The sequence below is a fragment of the Dreissena polymorpha genome, chromosome 16 (genome assembly GCF_020536995.1).
Source record: "Dreissena polymorpha isolate Duluth1 chromosome 16, UMN_Dpol_1.0, whole genome shotgun sequence".
In the NCBI taxonomy this organism is placed as follows: domain Eukaryota; kingdom Metazoa; phylum Mollusca; class Bivalvia; order Myida; family Dreissenidae; genus Dreissena; species Dreissena polymorpha.
The window spans coordinates 17452822-17474859 of NC_068370.1; the positions used below are offsets into that span (position 1 = coordinate 17452822).

The window sequence follows — 22038 nt, forward strand, 5'->3', positions numbered from 1 at the left end:
TCACAAAACAATAAAGCGTAAATTAAATTTAAGCTCAGGCCATCAAAATTAAAATCAAACAGGAAAAAAAACTTTAATTTGATGTTAACAAGAGCAACTTAATTGTGTCTTTCTGGAGTATGTTAGATATTTAACAAAAAAAACATGTGCAAACACTCACTGGTTTATTTTTCCCCCTAATTGGACTCTGCACGGCGTTTGCAACCACATCTACAATTTGTTGACATTAAATAATTCTGTATCATATCGTGTTCACTTTATTTGTTAGCTTTGTTAACACTGTGTAAGTTCGAAAAAAAGTTTCACGAGTTAAATGAGACTGGAAAAGTAACTATTAGTTTTTGTGTTTTATTATATATATGCGTTTAAATATTAATGCATATACGTTAGATCCAGGCTAGTGTGGGTGAGATTGACTTACTGTTACTGTTATGCATTCCTGGTATTAACAGCCAAGCGACGACAACCACGGAGAACTCCATGTCGTCGGTGATTACTACAGTTACCTCCCTTACACTTGTTCCATTCAGCGGAAACCAGTCGTCACCGTCGATGACTTTTTTATCAACCAAAACCTGTTAAAGATACCATCGTTTCTAATTTGGATTTGTCTTCTCTTAAGGCTGTTTAAGTCACATGTTTGATACATTAATAAAACGCTCCTTACTTTCCAGGACAAAATTTGTTAGTCGAAGTTTTAATAGCAATTAGTGCACAAATTATGTCACAAACGAATCGTCCGGCTGGCGAATTGCTTGGTTCACGCGCTTCTTATTTGGGCGACCCGGGTTCAATCCCCGATACCGAAAGCTTGTGAGTTTAGTTCGTTGTAACCATACCGGATAGGTGGGTATTCTTCCGGGTACTCCGGCTTCCCCAAACAGAACAAGACCACGCAACCATTGAAAATCTTTCAGTAAGAACTAAACAGCTGAAATTTTCAAAAAATGTGTAGCAACTTTCGTGAATCTAGTAAGTTTAATAGTTAGGAGTGCTTGGACGCAATCCGGGTCCACACACAATGCAGCATCAGGTGCAGAAGGACATCATAAATATCGAAATGCACACACAAACACGCGCACGCACATACGTGCACACAGATTTGGGACGAGAATACAATTCTTACATAATACGATGTTTGTTTTCTGCTTTTGGACAACTGTTACTTACGAAGTTCTAACCGGGTTGCAATAGTGGATATTCGAAATATAAAACCAAACTTTTTTTAATGGCTTTACAATTTGCCAAATTTGTTTTTAGAAAGAAATTTTGCATATATCTAACTCTTAACAAAATGCTGGCCTTTATTGTGGTCAGCAGTTTAAAAAATTATAATTGATTGAACGCAGAAATGTATCTTTGTTGGTATAGATTTATTTTGCAATATATCTGCTATATAAATAACAAAGTTTCTTAGTTTGTTGCTAGATGTTTGGAGTGTTTGTAATGTCCATTATAAGGAACGTGTTCTTACCCGATATGACACCATGCGCTGCGGACTCGAAGTTTCGTTTAACCCGATGCTGTATCTTGCAACGTCACCAGGCGCCTATGGGACATGAATATAGAGGTCACAATCTAATTGAGGAATATCCATTTGACTGGTTCCGAGCATAGCTCTTTCATACCCCTCTCGCCATAACATATCACGTGATGATGGTATAGTGGCCAGCGTGTAAATGTAGAATATAGATTTCAAATGAACATTTGACGAATACGAAATAAATGCATATAAATATATAAGATTCATGTGCGTGACATGTATATTGATACTTCAGCCGCCACCTAATGAAAACATTTGCTTTTCAAAAAGATTTTAAGATGTCACAACATTTACACAATTTAGCGATATTCCACCAATGCCACCTTAATTCCACCAACCTCCTTAAATAAGTAATCGGAAGTCTCAGATGTCAAATTCCATCCGTATAAGTATGTGTCCAGTATTTTTATTTTCATAGATCCTCTGATGTTTTTCTCATATAACCTTTATCTGTAACGATTAGTAAGTGACCTACTATATCGACATCCTATGGACGTATTAGAGGGTTTAACAACGCCTACTTATGTATCTATGGAGTAAGGGGGGAGCGGTATTTACATCCTGGCTCTTACCAGATACGTTGGTCCACCGGTTTGGTTCACCCGGATCGCCGATTCAGTCGGCACCATGTAAGTACTACGACTCAACCAGGCTGTCGTACTGCGGATAGTATTCGAAGCCGAACGGGCTTTTAATGTAACCTGGGATTTGAATTTAAATTGTACTCTCAGTAGGCATTAACGACGTTCGAAAGTGACGTCAACGAAGAACATCAGCATGATTTATTCTAACTTCTAAGGACATAAGTTACATATATACGACCAGATTTCAAACGCGCGCCAGAGTTAATATAAATTAAAAACAAAATCAGAAAATGTTAAGAAAACATGTAAAGAAAACCAGATGAAAAGAAGAATACATATAACGGAATATTTTGTAATTATATCGTGGGTTCATAAAAACATAAAAAACTATTTCAGAATTGATAGTTTAAAGTACTTAAAAATTTAAGAACAAACTCATAGCTAACTGCCCAATAAAAGTATTTGCATGTTCAGTTTCCACAATAATATTACTGACATTTTTTGTTAAAACGGCTACAATTTATAAAAGCAACAACATAATTTAAATGACACGAGTCAGTGACATACATATTACCTACCTCTCCCCAAATATTCCTCATATATTCCGATACAAGATGGCCGCCGATAACGAGCGTAGCCACATTGTTTGGACCAATGGGTATTTCCTGTAGAGGTACCAGGATATTAATCCCTGACGTGTAGGTCGAGTACCGAATCTCCACAAATACGCTATATATGCCACTAGCGTTGACCGTCAACGGTCCGTATGACCAGTTGAGAATTTCGATCTTCAAAAAATTCAGCATTGGGTTATTAACAATGATGTCGAAGATATTGTCAAAACAGTTAATTCATTACATGTTATTGAAAAGCGTTTACTTACAGCTATCTATAAAAAAAAACTGCATCCCTTTTACAAATATCACGCATATCAGTAGATAAATATTTCATTTCAGCCCAAATAATAAATACGAAAGCAATCCTTCTTGTATCAAATTGAAATCCACATTGTTTTGTCGCCCCATAAACCTTGATCTTAGAGTCATCTCCGGTGACCCGCAAGTTGACGTCATAAGCCATGAATGCAACGTCACCAGAAGCGTCCTGTGTGAGACCGGTCAAATCCTCCGTAAATATGGCTGCGACGTCAATTTTGCTTCGCGAAAAATAATAGGTTCTTGTTACGTATTTGTTATTTTTGTTGTTATTTGTGCTTGTGTGTGTGTGAGAGCGATTTGGTTTGTTTGTTGTTGTTGTTTTGTGTATGTGTGTGTTTGTTTGTGTTGTTGTTGTTTGTTTGTTTGTTGTTGTTGTTTTTTGTTGGGGGGGGGGTCGTGCGATATTGTGTGCGTGCATGCATGCTTTCGTGCTTGCGTTTGTTGTTTTTTCCATATGGTTTTTGTTGTTGTTGATTAAGTTTATGCTATGCATCAGATTTTGGGGACATGATATATGCATGTAACAACCTGTTTAGCAACAATTAGATACAGGTCTAACATAAAAAGTAATAACTAATGAACTATTTTAGAAAGTCATATTACCTTAAACAAAATATATCATATTTTGGAACAAGAAATATCTTTAAAAAAGATATACGGCGTTGATTGTGGTTTGAGTTTGTGAAAGGTAAAGAGTTCAAAAAATGAGACCAAGGATAGCGAATGTCTTTTTCTGTGCAGTTCTTAGCTGGATCACACGCAATACGGGATGTAACGCGGAGTTTTCGCGGCTTATTTTACATAATTACATATTGCTGGTCATAAATCTATAGATACAAAACAGAAAACCAAATGAAGAATGGAAGTGAAATTTAAACATATGAGTCAACCGGCCACACGCGAAGTATCCGTACATTTTTTAAATATTTATACGCGCGTTCTTCGAACAAACCTGTTTTAGTGGTTTGTCGGGCATTGCTTTTTGATTCGATTATTAACAGTATCGAGAATCATCGCGCTCATGTTTAATACATTAGGCAATATGGTGGAATAATTCTTGTTAAATTAATTAAAAATAATATTTATCATGGTATTGTTGAAAACACATAAAGACTCTATTATTGACATACCATAATTATATCGCTGAATATCTTCAGTTAACATCTTTTGTGGTCTAAAGATAATCTCCGTTCACCTAGTTCACGGATAGGGTCTATATTATATAACAAACTGGCCACGAACTCAGGTCAGCACATAAGCGTCTTCGGACGCAGCGATGACCTGTAAATAAACCCTGATAACTCGCGGGTTGAAATGCAATGTATTAAAGTGAGGCCACGCTTCCACTGCTTTTTCGGCGTCAGCTGTATTAAGCCAGCTTTTCACCTCTCCTGACCTTTGTAAGTGTCCAATAAAATTCAAATAAAAGTTCCCGCGGCTAGGTACGAATGAATACACTTCATTTATTCCATTGGCTGATTTGAGTATTCCACCAGAACATTGGAAACATATCCGCGTCTTTGTAACACTGTTTTACTGCATGAAACAATTTTATTTCTAATGAAAAGACTTAATAGATAGAACAGTTTTACACTCAATTCTCGACATCAATACAGTTTTTGCGTGCACCTTTTATTTTCAGATATTTAGTACTTACTTCCATATTCTTGTCAACATGTTAACATGTAAAAGTATAAAAAGCAGTGGAAGCGAGGCCTCACTTTAATACATTGCATTTCAACCCGCGAGGTATCGGGTCAATTCGCGGTCAGTGTATGAATGTCAGAGTTTATATACAGGTCATCACCGGAGTTCGCGGCCAGTAAAATAATAGTTATATAATAAATACGCTATCCGTGAACTAGGTGACCTGGAATTTTCTTTAGACCAGAAATATGTAGATTATTAATGTGTTTTCAACAATACAATGATAAATATTATTTTTGATTAATTTAACAATAATTATTCCACCATATTGACCAATGTTTTAAGCATGAGCGCGATGTTTATCGATACTGTTAATAATCGAATCAAATAGCAATGCCCGACAAACCGACTGTTTTAGTAAACAGGTTTGTTCGAAGAACGCGCCTATAAATACGGATACTTCTCGTGTGGCCGGTTGACTCGTATGTTTTAATTTCAGTTCCATTCTGCTTTTGGTTTTCTATTTTGTATCTATATGTTTATGACCAGCAATATGTAATAATGTAAAATAAGCCGCGAAAACTCAGCGTAACATCCCGTACTGCGTGTGATGCAGCTAAGAACTGCACAGAAAAAAGACATTCGCTATCCTTGATCTCATTCATTGAACTATCAACGCCGTATATCTTTTTTAAAGATATTTCTTGTTATACTTATACATGTTAACATGTTGATAGGAATAGGAATATGAAAGTCAGTACTAAAATGAGAACATAGCCTTTAACTAAAAACGCTGTTGCCTCTGAAAATAAAAGGTGGACGCACAAACTGTATTGATGTCGAGATTGTGTGTAAAATTGTTCTATCTATTAAGCCTTTTCATTAGAGATAAAATTGTTTCATGCTGAACACGCAGTAAACCAGTGTTACAAAGACGCGCACATGTTTCCAATGTTCTGATGGTATGCTCATTTCAGCCTATGGTATAACTGAAGTGTATTCATTCTGAACTAGCCGCGGGAAATTTTATTTGAATTTTATTGGACAGTTACAAAGGTCAGGTAAGGTGAAAAGCTGGCGTATACAGCTAACGCCGAAAAAATGTGCACGCATCAAAATACAGTGTAGGAACCAAACGTACACGCTGGAGTGTAGGTCGATACCACTGAAAATTTTCTGTAGATAGTGGCCCGCAGGAAACATGGCCGATATGTCTTTCATTGGTATCTGGACATCTACTCGACCGTCCACCATCTGAAATGTTATTTGAATCACAGCAGATATTTGATAAAATAATTCTAATAATTTTAAATGTTTTGAAGTGCTTAACTCCATTATACAAGTATGTATTTTTAAAATAAAACGTGTGTATCGGCCTAATAAAGTTATATTTTTCTATGATTAATGTAAAAGAATATAGTGCAAGATTAAAGACTAGTGCAAATGTAAATGAATTACTTGGTAAAAAACACGAGAACAAGAAGGTGTTAAAGACAGTGTATCCCTCGGCAGGACTGCAGTGTTGTCGGCAGAATACAATATGAATTGTGATATTAAATGTTTAATGAAAACCAACAAAAGAAAAACTGCTTTTAGAAAGCCCCATGGTAAAGTGTTTTTAAGACAACTCTTTTTAAACAAATAACGCAGTCGTGAATCCGCATTCGGTGTAAAACTGTGAGATAATTATTCAGTAAACATTTGACGTAAATTACATACAAAGTATAGGAATCACGCACATAAACTTTAAATTTGAAACAAAGGGCAATAACTCCTGCAAAACTAACGCAATCGCGAAACTTAAAAGAAATACACAGTAGCACGTGCATATATTTATTCTGGACACGTGTATCAAACATCACATGCAAAATGTAGGCGAAGTGGCGCAATCTTTTATATGTACCAAATTGCATGCAACCGTGACAAAATGCTCTGCAGCACATGAACATAATAAATATGTATACGTAATACGTCATGCAAAATATAGGTGGAATTACACACAGAAGCTTCGTGTAACTTTAAACATAGGGCAATAACTTCTAACTTAATCGCGAAACCACTTAGATATAATAATTCAGTAAAAGTTTGACGAAAATCTTTTCCAAATTGAAGGCGTTGCGCACAGAAGAGATTATGACGTTAGTTCACACGTCAACCATTTCATATTACTACGCCTTTACCGAGGGATACTATACTGAATGAAAGTTTATAGTATTTCATGCGTGTATTATTACATCTGCGAGAATGATGAATTTTCAGTTACTTAAAATGGATTTAATGTAAAATGGATTAATGCTTGCTTATCTACTCTAATAAAACGTTCATGCATTTAAATGTCTACACACATTTGTGTATCATGTAAACATTATAAATACTGACGTCATCAGAACACCATTATACACCTTAAATACGTAATTAATGCCAGTAAAGAAGGGTAGTTGAAATAACGAGTTTAAGTGTAATTAGTATTTTAAGAACTCTGCTAACCCTTAATGTTCGTTCCAGCTTATAGATGTTCTGCTTCAGTGTCAGACTAACTGTCCCTGTAACGCCTTGGCCGAATGTGTACCTTAATAACAGAATGTGTACCTAAATAACAGAATGTGTACCTAGATAACAGAATGTGTATCTAAATAACAGAATGTGTGCCTTAATAAAAGTTGTACTTTATACATACAGAAAAATGTAAACATGTTACAACTTAAATTGCTTAATGATATAGTTTCACTCAATAATTCAATAAACGTTATAACTCACCAAAATTAACTTTGAAATTGCGAAATAAATTAACTGGCCCACCATTTAAAACCAGGTTTCACCGAATTTACATATGTCGAATAACGAAGTAAAAGCCTCTGTCGCCCTGATAACATTTGAAAATTTTTTTAAATCCCGTCTATGGTTGTGGATAATACTATTTAAAGATTAAATAAATAAACGTAATCATAAACAATAAAATCGCCTTATGCAATTAAGGAATCAAAATAATGTGTCATCAATTATTATATGTATGTGACACTTGGTTATTAATCCAGCCAGCCATAACTATGGTTTGTTTCTTGGCTTTGTTTATCATTTGGTTGCCATTACAACTAGAGTTTAGTAACATTCATGGTTGAAGAAATTTTTGTAAAATAGTTCGCAGGAACATTCTTGCAAAGTCTGGTTGTAAGTGTAGTCTGTGGTTTCAAGTTTGTAATATGCAAATTGTTGACAACGATTAACATATCAAAATAGTTCAACATTTCACACGCAAAAGACTCACGAAAGCAAAAAGATAAATTCAGAAACTGTTGCTTGTTGTGCTTGGCAACTGTTATAAGTTTTGATTCGGCAAATACTTAAACAAACATTTACAAAGATATTACGGTTCCCTTTAAGTGCGTGTTGAGTGCTGTAGAAACCACCTTCGGGAAGTCCAGTTCAACATAAAACTTTGGAAGTTCTAAAAACCAAGAAAAGAGATCATCTTTTAATTACAGGTTTTATTGAACATGCAATAGTTGCTGGGTAAAATAATATTACCCATTACATTTCAACATTAAGAGTGTTACATTTTTTATTTGACAAACATTTCAAAGACATGACTGATTTAATGGAATGTAACAGGTCAAGTATAAATCAAAAATTAATTTGCAATAAATTATTTTTCTCATGTTAACCCGAGCGGGATTCGAACAGTAACATTTTATTTCAAAATAACCTCACGCAATTGCAATCAACTTTCTTTGGCTATAAAGGATATATACATGTGTGCATGCGTATACGGTATCTTAGCGGAGTTAAGTGAGGTTAACAGAGTAGCAAATATTTTCACTCGGTAAGCTTTTTGTATTTATATTTATCTTGAATGAATACGCCCTTTCGGCTCTACAGTGTTTGTGCATCCCTCGGGTTTTTGCTTCAAGATCGTAGACGTCGGGATAAAAAAGATAATTGAAGGAAAACCGGCACATGTCTTTTGTCTACTTACGTGACGTTTGAGACATTGGATTTACAGATATCATTTTCTCTTCTAAAACACAGAATTGACGCACGTGTACAGTAAAATACTACAACAATCAAGATTTTTTTAATTGTTCCGACGCAGTTTCATTTCTGATAACTTATGTATTGCCAAACAAATGTTTAACCCCCCCCCCCCTTTTTGGAACACCGTAGAGCCGAAAGGGCGTATTCATTTAAAATAAATGTATACAAAGTGGCTTACCGGCTGAAAATATCCGCTGCTCCTTCACGAAAAACACAAAAACGACGCCATCCGGTAAGCTCCCGTATACGCATGCCCCTCTGATTTAGGAACTGACAAGAGTGGTAATTTCATAACATATGTTTAAACGAGATCATGAATGTCGTCAGTGGCTTGCCTTTGGTGAGATTACTCAACAACTTATTGAGTGATTTTATACAACTCGTGTTATGGCTTTTGATCACGAGCTTTACACAATTATAAGAATGTTTGTAATAATATTATAATGTTGTAAATACACTGGAAATAAATTAATCATGTAATATTTGATAGACATACTAACCAAATTCCTCCACGTCAAAGATAACAGACTTCGTGTACTTCTGAAATGTTTGACGTCCTATATGTAAACTATTAATAGACTTTTAAAAAATGCAGTATAATACCGCATTGGTGCAAAAAAGTACCATGTACCTTCGTATTTCAATGTCACATGGTACCTTTTTGCACCAAGGGGCTATATCTAATTACAAATACTATTTAATTTATATGTTTCTGATGCCCATCACTGACGCCTCCTCTTAAATAAGGTCGCCGTGGAGTAGTGGACATGGTGTCCGCCTAGCGACCGGGAGGTCACGGGTTTGATCCCAACTGTGGGAGCCTTATTTAGATCTCCCCTAGAGACACCAAGTACTGGTTCTATTCCCGGGAAACGGACTCGAGAGCGTTTCAAATAAGCCTAAAGTTTTCTATGCACTCGAGCTAAAATAAAAAGGTTTAAAGTAAATAAGCACACGTATTGTATTAATGTTATTATAAATGAAAATGTTCAAATATAAAGAATGAATCAATTTAAGTGAGGAAAATATATGTCTTAACAAAGAAATTATAAATATAACTAAAACAAGTGACATATTTCTATTAACAATTTAAAGAAGAACACTCTGCAAAAGTATGTTGCACCTCTGCAGTCGCTTGGATCCTCCACTGCCCAAGTACCGGATGTTCCGACATCTCCATTTGTCCGGTGTATACCCCTGTACTGTCTGACACATTCACCCATCTCCGGATGCGGTTGTTGTCGCCATCCTGTGTCATAAAGTATTTCATTAAACAATCTGGTACCATTCCCATTCTAAAATATTCTAAGCATTAGCAATTCTGTGTTGATACTTATGTTCGTACCAATCCGGTTTCGATTCTGCTCATTTTACTTGTATAGTCACCGACAGGCGGTGGCCTTATTTTAATCAGTCTGAAGATTTAGTTATTACTGAACAAGTTTTGTTTATTAAAGTGTGTGGGGGTGTTGGGGAGGGGGGGGGGGCAGACTAAAATTCCATACCCAAAGAAAATTAAAACTTTCCAGTATGGGGATAACCATTCAATCTCATTTAGTATTTGAAGACAACTTGGCATCATCATACAATGAATTAACATTTGCCAGTTTTTTTATCATACATCAATGTGATTTCAAAGAGAAATCGTGAACATGTAAAATGTATAAATTCATGCTAACATAAAGACATTTTAGGGCGCTTTTAATTAACTATAAACATTTTTAACTGTTGGTTATAAAACGATGTTTTGGATACGGTTTTCATTGAAACACGCGACATTTTAATTGGCCAGTAATTTTTGAAGATAAATGCGAATTAAAAATGTCAAATTGTTTGACAGTTGATAAAAAAAACTAGCCTGACTTACAAATATCTCGATGGTGTATTGCAGAGATGGTATAACCACCCTGTTATCGTCTATACCCATCACACGGAACAGAACTGGCAAACAAAAACATCTTATTATTTTCAAATTGGTATTTTAAACGCACCATTTCGAATGTAATGTGGATGAATACAAATTTCAAATACAGGGATAAAAAATACAAGGAAGCCATGACATTTGATACGAACGGACTATTTTCTTCAGAGGCATCATTGAAAACATTTTGTAAATAATCTGTAAGAGAAATGATTACACGATCGCTTTAATATTGCTTGTTGCGCTGTGCCACTTTCTCTTGGTAGGTAAATGTCTATTGGAAACATGTATGTTCGATTGTTAAGAAATATTTGAGAAGTGGGAGTTAAGGTATGTACATTAATGAATGTTTGGTTTGACATTAAAATTTACACGTTTTGTGGCTTAAACCTTTTAAAAATAAATTAACGTGGCCATTGTGTCTACTGAAACCACATATTGGATACTAAAATTGCTGATTATACAATACGAAAATGTTCACAATGTTACATATAGATGAACTTCAGTACCATTTTGTCCAGCTTTATAAATCCCCTTGTCCGTCTGCACCAGGATATGCACGGTGTTCTCGTGCTCTCCCTCTACCGTTGTGTAAATGTATGACGTTCCCATGGCAACCCCATTTCGAGATACGTCTAGGTGGAACCTATATCCGCCAGCGGTCATGTTGCTTTGAGTCTGAAAGAAACCTTACGTCTATAATTGAGCCTTAGTCTGAGAAAACTGGGCTTAATGCATGTGCGTAAAGTGTCATCCCAGATTAGCCTGTGCAGTCCGCACAGGCTAATCAGGGACGACACTTTCCGCCTAAACTTGATTTTCTGTAAGGAGGGACTTCCTTGCAACTAAAAATACCATAAAAGCGGAAAGTGTCGTCCCTGATTAGCCTGTGCTGACTGCACAGGCTAATCTGGGATGACACTTTACGAGCATGCATTAAGCCCAGTTTTCTCAGAACGCGGCTCATATGAACTAGGCTGGTACTCAACAGCTCGTACACAACAGGACGTTACCATTACAGCAAATACTGCTACTATACAATGATTCAATATTAGATGTACAAACTGAACTGTGAAATTCGCACTAAATGTTGGACTAGCATGATGTTTGAAGTTAAGATTTAATGATTTCTTAATTGAATTGATGTCACGCGAAGAATGTCGTGTTAATATCGTTTTCAGGTGGTTTATAACAGCTTTACACGAGAGATTTCTGAAGACGAACCCATTGCATTAAATTGCAATTGATCTTAACAATTTTATTAAAATGTAAGCGTTGTGTTTGATAATTAATTAAGTACGTCCTTTTATTTGACTGATTTTGTAACATCAAAGGCTAAACGTTTGATTCCCTGGCATGAAACACTGCTGCCGATACTTACTTGGACACTGAACACTCCGGTGGATGCTCCTGAAAGAAAACAATGTATAACTTAACCTATTTATGCCTAGTGGACTCTCACATCCTAGTTAATTTGATCAATTTTTTTCTAAAATTAGGGGAATGTATATTTATTTCTATATTTAGAATATTTCTTTCAGAAATTCCTTTAAGCAAACAGCGCAGACCCTGATGAGACGCCGCATCATGCGGCGTCTCATCTGGGTCTGCGCTGTTTGCCAAGGCATTTTTTCTAGACGCTAGACATAAATGGGTTAAGCAAATTTCCGAACGCTGTAAACTAACGTACTCAATTACAATTGACGGAATCACTTTAGGCTCCGTAGAAAACAGCACTTCAGAAATTGGTTTATATAGGGGTTCGTTTGGTTCAAATGAATACAAAGTGTATATAAATATATTTTCCAAAATGTAAGTGTACCTGAGTTTGATTGTAAGTGAATGATGGAAGTCAATTCACACATTTTTCTATATTTTAGTTAGATAATGCCTTTATTATACCCATCAAATTAGATTGCCCGTTATTACCGATCCGACGTCAATACTGAGAACACTCCAAGTTAACCCAATGGAAATTCCAACACTCGAATTTAAATCGATTTAAGTCGATACATTTGAATGAAATTTCATGCATAATAATTGACCACAACGTAATGAATATTGAATATGTAAGAGTTAACCACATTAAAATGCAATTAATTCTGATGTTCCACATAGAAATTGTATTAGTTATTTTTACCACACTGAAATTAATATACTCCGAGTCGACATTCAGATACTGTTCGCCAAAAATTAACGCACTTTTAAATTTAGAACACTCGTATTAACAACATCGGAAGTCAAAACATTCGGATTTACGACATTAAAAGTTGAAACTCTTTCAGCTACCATGTTTTAAGCAAATATACACTTATTTACCGTTCTAAGAAAATAATAAATTACCACAATGAAAGTAAATGCACTCCAACTTATCATAGTGAAAGTAAATTACCACCATCATATCAACAAACAATGGCAACTCTTTGAATTACCACTTTGCAAGTATCTGATCTGATCGATCATAGCAAAAGTGTTGTCCGGGTGGTCTTGTAGACCCAGGCGAACTGTGTAAACCCCGGACAATGGGGGCTGAGCGTCCAGGAAAGCCGCCGTCAAGTCACAAGTGACCTTGAAATCCAGCCCGGGGGTCATACGCTGTGGGTAGATCACCGGCATGTACCTGTGTACGAAAACTATAACGGTGTCGTGTTCTGAGAAAACTGGGCTTAATGCATGTGCGTAAAGTGTCATCCCAGATTATCCTGTGCAGTCTGCACAGGCTAATCAGGGACGACACTTTCCGCTTTTATGACATTTTTCGTTTAACTGAAGGCTCTTCTTAGCAAAAATCAAATTTAGGCGGAAAGTGTCGTCCCTGATAAATTATGCGGACTGCACAGGCTAATCCGGGACGACGATTTACGCGCATGCATTATGCCCAGTTTTCTCAGAACGCAAATCAACGTATGCCGGTTTTCACATAATTACATGCAAACAGTTAGGAAATTTAAAAAAGCCATATATGCTAGGCAACAAAATGGCGCTATTCATTGTGTAAAAGGTTTAGACTTGTTCTCATCTTTAACTGTTTCCTATTATTGTGATACTATATATCAATTGAGATTTTTATTCGCGAAGCGTAGAGTATCAGCGTAGAATCAAGCTTAGAAAGAATACTATAAAGTACTAACATCCTCACTGTAATAGATGAAAATAGAAAGTGTATAATATTATTATATCATTTTGCCGTAGATATTATTATCTGTGATATTATATAAAATAATAATATATAATCATATTATATAATTAAATTAGTAATGGTAATGCAGTTGCAGATCTCATTCCTATTTCATACCATTGCATTTGAGCGAATCCGGATGCCAGCAAACAGCCAAGTATGAGATACAGACGTGTCGATATTGCCGCCATTTCTGATGTATCATATAGAGTCCTATAGGCTGTAGAAACAACGTAAAAACTTAATACTAATCATAAAAAGATCCAGTGTGGACATGTACATCATATGCATTTAGGTATGTACATTCGCTATCATCACGGACAATACCATACAAACAACAAGCGATACTAGTGAGAATGCAGTTAATTAAAACTCCATCTGCTTATTACGAAGTATAAAAGTCATTTTTATATACATGTACTTCGGAATCTCGGTCCATAAGTATACGAAAATAAACACCATTTATATATTAAGTTCAATTTACGCTCACACATTACAGGTATCCAGTTTGCAATATATTTAAATTCCACAAAATGCGTATTGCGAAATTTTCTTGTATGCCATTCGAATGGAATGCATACAATTAAAAACGTTCACAATCTTAAAATGACATAATTGTATTGTTCATACCTTCTAGTAAATATATCTGCTCCTTGTTGATCCAATATAGTTCTGAACCACATATGCGTTTATATTCGTATCCTTATTCTTATAATCGTAAAATATGTTAATATCAGGTAATCTATTCCACATTTGTCGGATTTGTTTACAACTTCAAAGCCGATACTTTTTTATTCATTAACGGGACATCTTTCGATGATATGTTTGTTCAAATCGCTTTTTTATTGATAATGTTCTTTCAAAGGAATTATCCATACGCAGTTTATGGATATTGGCACGTGCATTTCATGGTAAACAATTCATAAAGCACGGTAACGCGCTAGACATTCATCAGCTGTAACAATCAGAATGCATAGTAATGCGCTTTATATTCATCAGAGGTAACAATCAGAATGCACAGTTATGCGTTAGACATTCATCAGCTGTAACAATCAAAATGCATAGTAATGCGCTTGATATTCATCCGATTTAACAATCAGAATGCAAAGCTATGCGCTAATCATTCATCAGCTGTAACAATCAGAATGCATAGTAATGCGCTTTATATTCATCAGATGTAACAATACGAATGCATAGTAATGCTCTTGATATTCATCTGATTTAACAATCAGAATGCTTTGTTGTGCGCTTGATATTCATCAGATGTAACAATCAGAATGCATAGCTAGCGCTAAATATTCATCAAATGTAACAATCAGAATGCATAGCTATGCGCTTGATATTTATCAGCTGTAACAATCAGAATGCATAGTAATGCGCTAGATATTCATCAGATGTAACAATACGAATGCATAGTTATGCGCTTGATATTCATCAGCTGTAACAATCAGAATGCATAGCTATGCGCTTGATATTCATCAGATGTAACAATCAGAATGCATAGTTATGCGCTAGATATTCATCAGATGTTACAATCAGAATGCATAACTATTTAAAACTAAAGATCCAAATTGAAAAAGAAATAGCCCTCAACAACGATAAACTTCATATTTTTGAACAAAAATGGAAACGCATAAACTTTCATAACCCAGTCCAGGTGTCTTCTACCTAACTCTACGCAACTTATCTATAGGATTGATTATTACATTTAAAAATAACAGCATACACCCCATGCAACCAAAGCAAAACAAACAGTATATCCTAGCATATCATGTATAATATGTGTTTGACATTATTACTGTTATATTATACCACTTTTGTTCTTGCTTATGCACATATTTACATTGTATGTTTTATATATGCGCTAGATATTCATCAGATGTTACAATCAGAATGCATAGTTATGCGCTAGATATTAATGAGATTTTACAATCAGAATGCATAGTTATGCGCTTGATAATCATCAGATGTTATAGTTATGCGCTAGATATTCCTCAGATGTTACAATCAGAATGCATAGTTATGCGCTAGATATTCATCAAATGTTACAATCAGAATGCATAGTAACGCGCTTGATATTCATCAGATGTAACAATCAGAATGCAATGTTATGCGCTTGATATTCATCAGATGTAACAATTAGATGCATAGTTATGCGCTTGATATTCATCTGATTTAACAATCAGAATACATAGTTATGCGCTTGATATTCATCAAATGTAACAATCAGAATGAATAGGTATGCGCTTGATATTCATCAAAAGTAACAATCAGAATGCATAGCTATGCGCTTGATATTCATCAGATGTAACAATCAATATGTATAGTTATGCGCTTGATATTCATCTGATTTAACAATTAGAATGCATAGCTATGCGCTAGATATTCATCAGATGTAACAATCATAATGCATAGTTATGCGCTTGTTCTTCATCAGATGCAACAATCAGAAAGCATAGCTATGCGCTTGATATTCATCAGCTATGCGCTATATATTTGTCGGATGTTAAAATCACAATCTAGCGTAAACCTATTTATTTTTGCGCGATTGCATCGAACGCATAGGACTTATTTAAAACGCTGTCGAGTCCGTTTCCTGGAAATAGAATCAATACTTCGGTGTCTATGTGGGATATCTAAAGAACGCTCACACATTGGGGATCGAATCCGAGACCTCTGGGTTGCTAGGCGGCCACCATAGCAACTACGCAACGGCGACCTTTATCCAATCACAATGCATATACATTTACAAGCTCTTCATAAGATGTCTAAATCAGATTTCATAGCTATGCACTAGGTGTTTACCAGTTTGAAAATCGAAATGCATATATATGCAGCTAGTTTTCATGAGATGTTAAAATAAGATTGCATAATTATGCACTTTGTCTTTATCTGATGGGCAACTCAGAGAACATAGCTATGCGCGCATCTTTTACCATTTCGGGACATTTATATTTTTTACCTTAGATATAAAGTTGAAGATTCGACGAGCCTACAAGATTGTGTAAACATGCTGAGGGTATGTACGTGCTATTTAGCTTTTCATATCAATCGCCCGTTTGTATCAGGACAGATCAGAAAAGCACTTATATGTGGAGGGAACCTATATGTTACAGAACAGAACAGTAAGAAAATGAAAAGTGAATAAGCGTATATCATGAGAGATCAGGATGGATCCTGTAAGTATCAGTACATATAAGGAGTGAACATGTATGTACCATCAGATCAGAGAAATCCTGCATTTATTTAGAAACAGATAAGGTTACCTTCATGTGTAAGATGGAAGCTACCTGTATCACAAGATATCATGATTAAACCTGTATGTGTCATGGCGGATCTGTAGAAAACATGTACGTGTAAGGACAGATCAGTATTGAACCTGCGTTAAAAGAACAGTGCATGAGGAAACTCTCATGCATCAGAAAAGGTCTTGAAAGAACCTAATATATATCGATAGCAACAGAGATTGCTTACACTCTTTTGTGTTGTTTACGTTCGGTATGCTTATTTGTTGTTATGTTTGCATGACAATCAACTTAAAACATGTTTAAAAAATAACACTAGTATCATTTTATGTTTCCTACCTTGAAGTTCACAATACTCAAGTTTATTCAATATCGGAATGAGCTTTTACTCTGCAACATATGCGTTTATTTTCTCTGCAAGATTATCATAATAAAATATTTTTCATATCAAGCACTTAAATCCAACTTAGTAATTGTTCGAAGCGGACACATTTTTATGCACTATTTCCGTTTTAAAGTTGCCTACGTTCTATTGCATATTTCATATCATACGTTTTATGCGTAGCACATAATTATGAGCGTATAATTCAAGATAATTGTTATATACAATCACGCTGCTTAGACATGTCGAGATTACATTATCAAAATCCTGTGTTATGGTCTTCTTAATCAAATATACAAGTAATAACATTAATCCGTTCGACAAGCGTTCGTTGTGTGTTTTTTACATGAGTAACATACGCGGTTTAATCCATTTATGCCTAGCGTCTAGATAAAAAGGCCTTGGCAAACAGCGTAGACCCAGATGAGACGCCGCATGATGCGGCGTCTCATCAGGGTCTGCGCTGTTTGCTTTAAGAAATTTCTGTAAGAAGTATTCTAAATATAGAAATAAATATACTAGACATCTCTAATTATGGAAATACATTGATCCAATTTAGAAGGGTGGGAGAGTCCACTAGGCATAAATGGGTTAATAACTTCGACAACACGTGAACATGTGTATGAATGCGTACATACGAATCTTGAAATAGACATAAAATATACAATGGCTGTAATTCACAAAGTCTTAGAGAATTCTTAACTTAAAGTATATTTAATTAACATTATAATGTGACATTTTCTGTGTGAATGCTAATGATGTACGTTTGTAAATAGGTAAATTACTAAACATCTTTAAGTTATAGAGCATATGTCGCCTTCAAAAAACGCTGTACTCGTTAGTGCAAATGGTATAGGCCTACCAGCACACGTTATAGTGATACAGGCGCACGTTTTAGTCCTGATTTATTTTAACTTACGTGAAAAATGTAAGCAAGTGCTCTATCTATTACATTTAAGCAACTTCTAACCACGATCCTGACGAAACATCCACCCACGGTCTTAACACAACACTTAAAGTATCTATTATGTTGACGAAGCGTTCATCAATTCATGAAACGTTTATTTTCCATACAGCACACACTTACTGAATGCATGTTAAAACATCATTTCGAAAAGATTATCGCTTAAAATATGTTTGTTTTGACATTGCGACCGATTTCTTTGTGCCGATCGTAAACTTTTTTCCCTTTGTAATTCCGGTTAGAGTTTTCGATCATGTTTGCTATGTTCGATTGATGTTATTGGAGTGGGAAATACTCGTGTTTAATTAATTAACAGGTTAAAGAATTAACAGTTCAGCCAATATACCTTCTCAATTCGTTTTTGGATGTTAGTGGAAGCAAGCAACGTGTTTTTCCCTTACCACTGGTCAACGCTTTTCCGCCTGTTCATTACTCATTAATACTCGTGCATATGCGTTTGCTCACAAGTCATAGATCACTGCCGAGATGTATGTGCTTCATGTTTCCCGATACTATAATTAAACCATTTATGCCTAGCGTCTAGAAAAAAGGCTTTTGCAAACAGCGTAGACCCAGATGAGACGCCGTCTCATCTGGGTCTGTGTTGTTTGCTTAAAAGAATTTCTGTAAGAAATATTCTAAATATAGAAATAAATATACTAGACATCACTTATTTTGGAAATAAATTGATCCAATTTAGTAGGATGGAAGAGTCCATTATGCATAAATGGGTAAACAGGGAAATACACGATGAACCTATTCATACATTGCACAACGGCAACACACAGATCTCATGGGATTAAACACGAGACTACGACACGAGAAGTGGAAACTTTAACTGACGCCATTCTGCACGTGCTAAAAGGCGTTTCAAATAAAGTGCCTCTTGATTAACCATATGGTGTTCATTAAGTATACATGAACGGGAACTTTTACATTATGTTTGTAACGGTACATTAGTTGATAACTTTGAAGCACATGCCGAAATATTATCGACATAACTGAATACATTATTATGACGGAATTAATATATGCCATAATAATAAAAAGAATGCACTTGTGCATTAATCTGTTTTTTCCCGTGTCGATTACTCCTAAATACTCGTACATGTGACGTTGTTTCGTGAGTCAAACAGCCATTTTATGACAGCCGAGTGGTTTCTGATACCGTATGCACATGAACATACGTAAATATTTCACAATGGTAACACAACATCTCGTGGGATAACATAAGAGACATCGACACGACAAGCATACATTTTGCTGCCAGCCTATGTGAGCTGTTCACTGCCAGCCTATGCGTGCTGTTTAGCGTTTCAAAAGCAGAGTTTGTCATTACGTATACATAAACAGAATACTGTGTATTGTGTTTGTTGTAAAAAAAAACGGTATAATTAGTTGATTACAGTAACACCATAATGGCATTTAATTAACTGAACTGACTACAGTTATTTTGAGGGACTAACATTTGCAAGGATTTATAATTCGCTTTGTCATGGCGGTATCCAGTATCAACGCGGCTGTTCAGTTCAATCTCTAACAAAACAAATTAATTTTGTTTCAATACATGCCATACTGACAGACAATAAAACTCAATGTTTCAAAACGTTTCACAGCATCGTATATCAAATTTTGATCGGTCATCACAACAAAACTACACAGGGAACATGTATGAACGAGACCTGATCAGGAGGGAACATGTATGAATGAGACCTGGTCGGGAGGGAACATGTATGAACTAGACCTGGTTAGGAGGGAACATGTATCATTGTGGCCTGGCCAGGAGGGAACATGTATGCACGAGACCTGGTCAGGAGGGAACATTATGAACGAGACCTGGTCAGGAGGGAACATGTATGTACGAGACCTGGCCAGGAGGGAACATGTATAAATGAGACCTGATCAGGAGAGAACATGTATGAATGAGACCTGGTCAGGAGGGAACATGTTTGAATGCGACTTGATCAGGAGGGAACATGTATAAACGCGACCTGGTCAGGAGGGAATATATATGAATGAGATCTGATCAGGTGGGAACATGTATGAATGAGACCTGATCAGGAGGGAACATGTATAAACGAGACCTGGTCAGGAGGGAACATGTATGAACGAGACCTGATCAGGAGGGAACATGCTTGAACGAGACCTGATCAGGAGGGAACACTTATGAATGAGACCTGATCAGGAGGGAACATGCATGAATTAGACCTGGTCAGAAGGGAACATGTATGACTGAGATCTGGTCAGGAGGGAATACTTATGAATGCGACCAGGTCAGAAGGGAGAATGTATTAATAAGATCAGATCAGGAGGGAACATGTATGACTGAGACCTGGCCATGAGGGAATATGTATTAATTTGACCTGATAACAAGGGAATAGTATGAATGAGATCTGTTCAGGCGGGAACATGAATGGCTGAGACCTTGTGAGAAGGAAACATATATGAATTAGACATGGATAGTAGAGCACATGTATGACTAAAACCTGATCAGGAGAGAACAGCACTTAGACATAGGCAAGAGGGAAGATGTATGAATGAGACGTCGTCAGGTGAGAACATGTATGAGTTAGACTTGCAAACATGCAACATGGAAGGACTGCATGTCGTGCGAAATACACACAATAATCAACATACGAAATCGGGTATATAAAAAGAAGCTAATGGACTTTTTGATTACAAGTACACTGCTGGCTTCCAAAGTGACTCATCCAAACTTTATTTTTTAAAGGTAAATTGTTAAATTTCAATCAGTTGCAACTGATAATAAGTAGTCCACGCGTTACTGTACAGGATTAGTACCGGGTATATATAGTTTGTGTATAGATTCTATAACACTTTAGGTATTAATTTGAGTTAATTATTTCGTACAGATTGTTTCGTTAGTTTTTGTTGGATCGATGAATTGTGAATTGTTTCCTTTGTGCATTAATTTCCTTAGAATGTTTGTTAAATAAAATTAAAATGTCACAACCATTAACTATTCAGTTTATGTACTTGTTCAGGCGTGTTTTTTTTCCTATTTAACATTTCATGATATCTTTAGTTCAATACTTTTTATATTGGACTCTGATAACATACGCAAAATTAAAAAAAAAATGACTATATCTCTTAAGATAAATAACATCAATATCAGCCACATTTGTATCATGTCGATATCAACGTCAACATACGATTTTTTTAACTGTATCAGCTTGATAGGGGTTTATATCAGTCGAGGATTTGAGGTACGACATATTACTTGGAATCAACGATATAGTCTTCATTAACGGAAAAAAACACAGTTGAAAACGTCTTGAATAATCAAAGTCTGTCGTCATTATTGACATGTTAAACGTCATTTAACATATTCAACCCATAAAAAAATGCAAAATTGCAGCAAATTTATAGCTATTAGGTGTTATAATTTCTTTAAAAATCGGGGCGAAGAGGTATGATAAATGGACAGAACTGGTTACTGTCCTATCGTTTTGTAATATTTTAGGCTCGGCACGAATGCAAAAAAACCCAGCTTCGTCGTGGTTTTTTATACTCTAAACCTCACTTTATATATTTCACAGTTCCATGTGATTCTCTTTGTATCTAGTACAAAACTTGTCTTCAT

General features: G+C 35.6%; 1 protein-coding gene across 3 annotated transcripts in view; it reads right to left on the reverse strand.

The window, feature by feature from the left end:
- LOC127862286 (ovostatin-like) overlaps positions 1 to 17799 on the reverse strand; it is a 46686-nt gene extending 28887 nt beyond the window's left edge. The window contains exons 1-18 of one of the 3 annotated variants that reach the window (XR_008040532.1): positions 17428 to 17799; positions 14474 to 14798; positions 13961 to 14063; positions 13098 to 13285; positions 12047 to 12075; positions 11175 to 11343; positions 10612 to 10685; positions 9868 to 9993; positions 9245 to 9284; positions 8070 to 8157; positions 7200 to 7281; positions 5854 to 5966; positions 3157 to 3283; positions 2706 to 2915; positions 2116 to 2244; positions 1475 to 1549; positions 422 to 575; positions 161 to 210 (exon numbers count right to left, since the gene is read on the reverse strand). Coding sequence is in view for 2 of the 3 variants with exons in the window: in XM_052401353.1 (XP_052257313.1) it covers positions 161 to 210; positions 422 to 575; positions 1475 to 1549; positions 2116 to 2244; positions 2706 to 2915; positions 3157 to 3283; positions 5854 to 5966; positions 7200 to 7281; positions 8070 to 8157; positions 9245 to 9284; positions 9868 to 9993; positions 10612 to 10685; positions 11175 to 11343; positions 12047 to 12075; positions 13098 to 13285; positions 13961 to 14034 (1728 nt within the window). In the remaining variant the exon portion in view is untranslated. The remainder of the gene's footprint in view (positions 1 to 160; positions 211 to 421; positions 576 to 1474; positions 1550 to 2115; positions 2245 to 2705; positions 2916 to 3156; positions 3284 to 5853; positions 5967 to 7199; positions 7282 to 8069; positions 8158 to 9244; positions 9285 to 9867; positions 9994 to 10611; positions 10686 to 11174; positions 11344 to 12046; positions 12076 to 13097; positions 13286 to 13960; positions 14064 to 14473; positions 14799 to 17427) is intronic. The other 2 variants (XM_052401353.1, XM_052401354.1) reach the window with 2 other exon arrangements.
- Positions 17800 to 22038: the final 4239 nt, after the last annotated feature.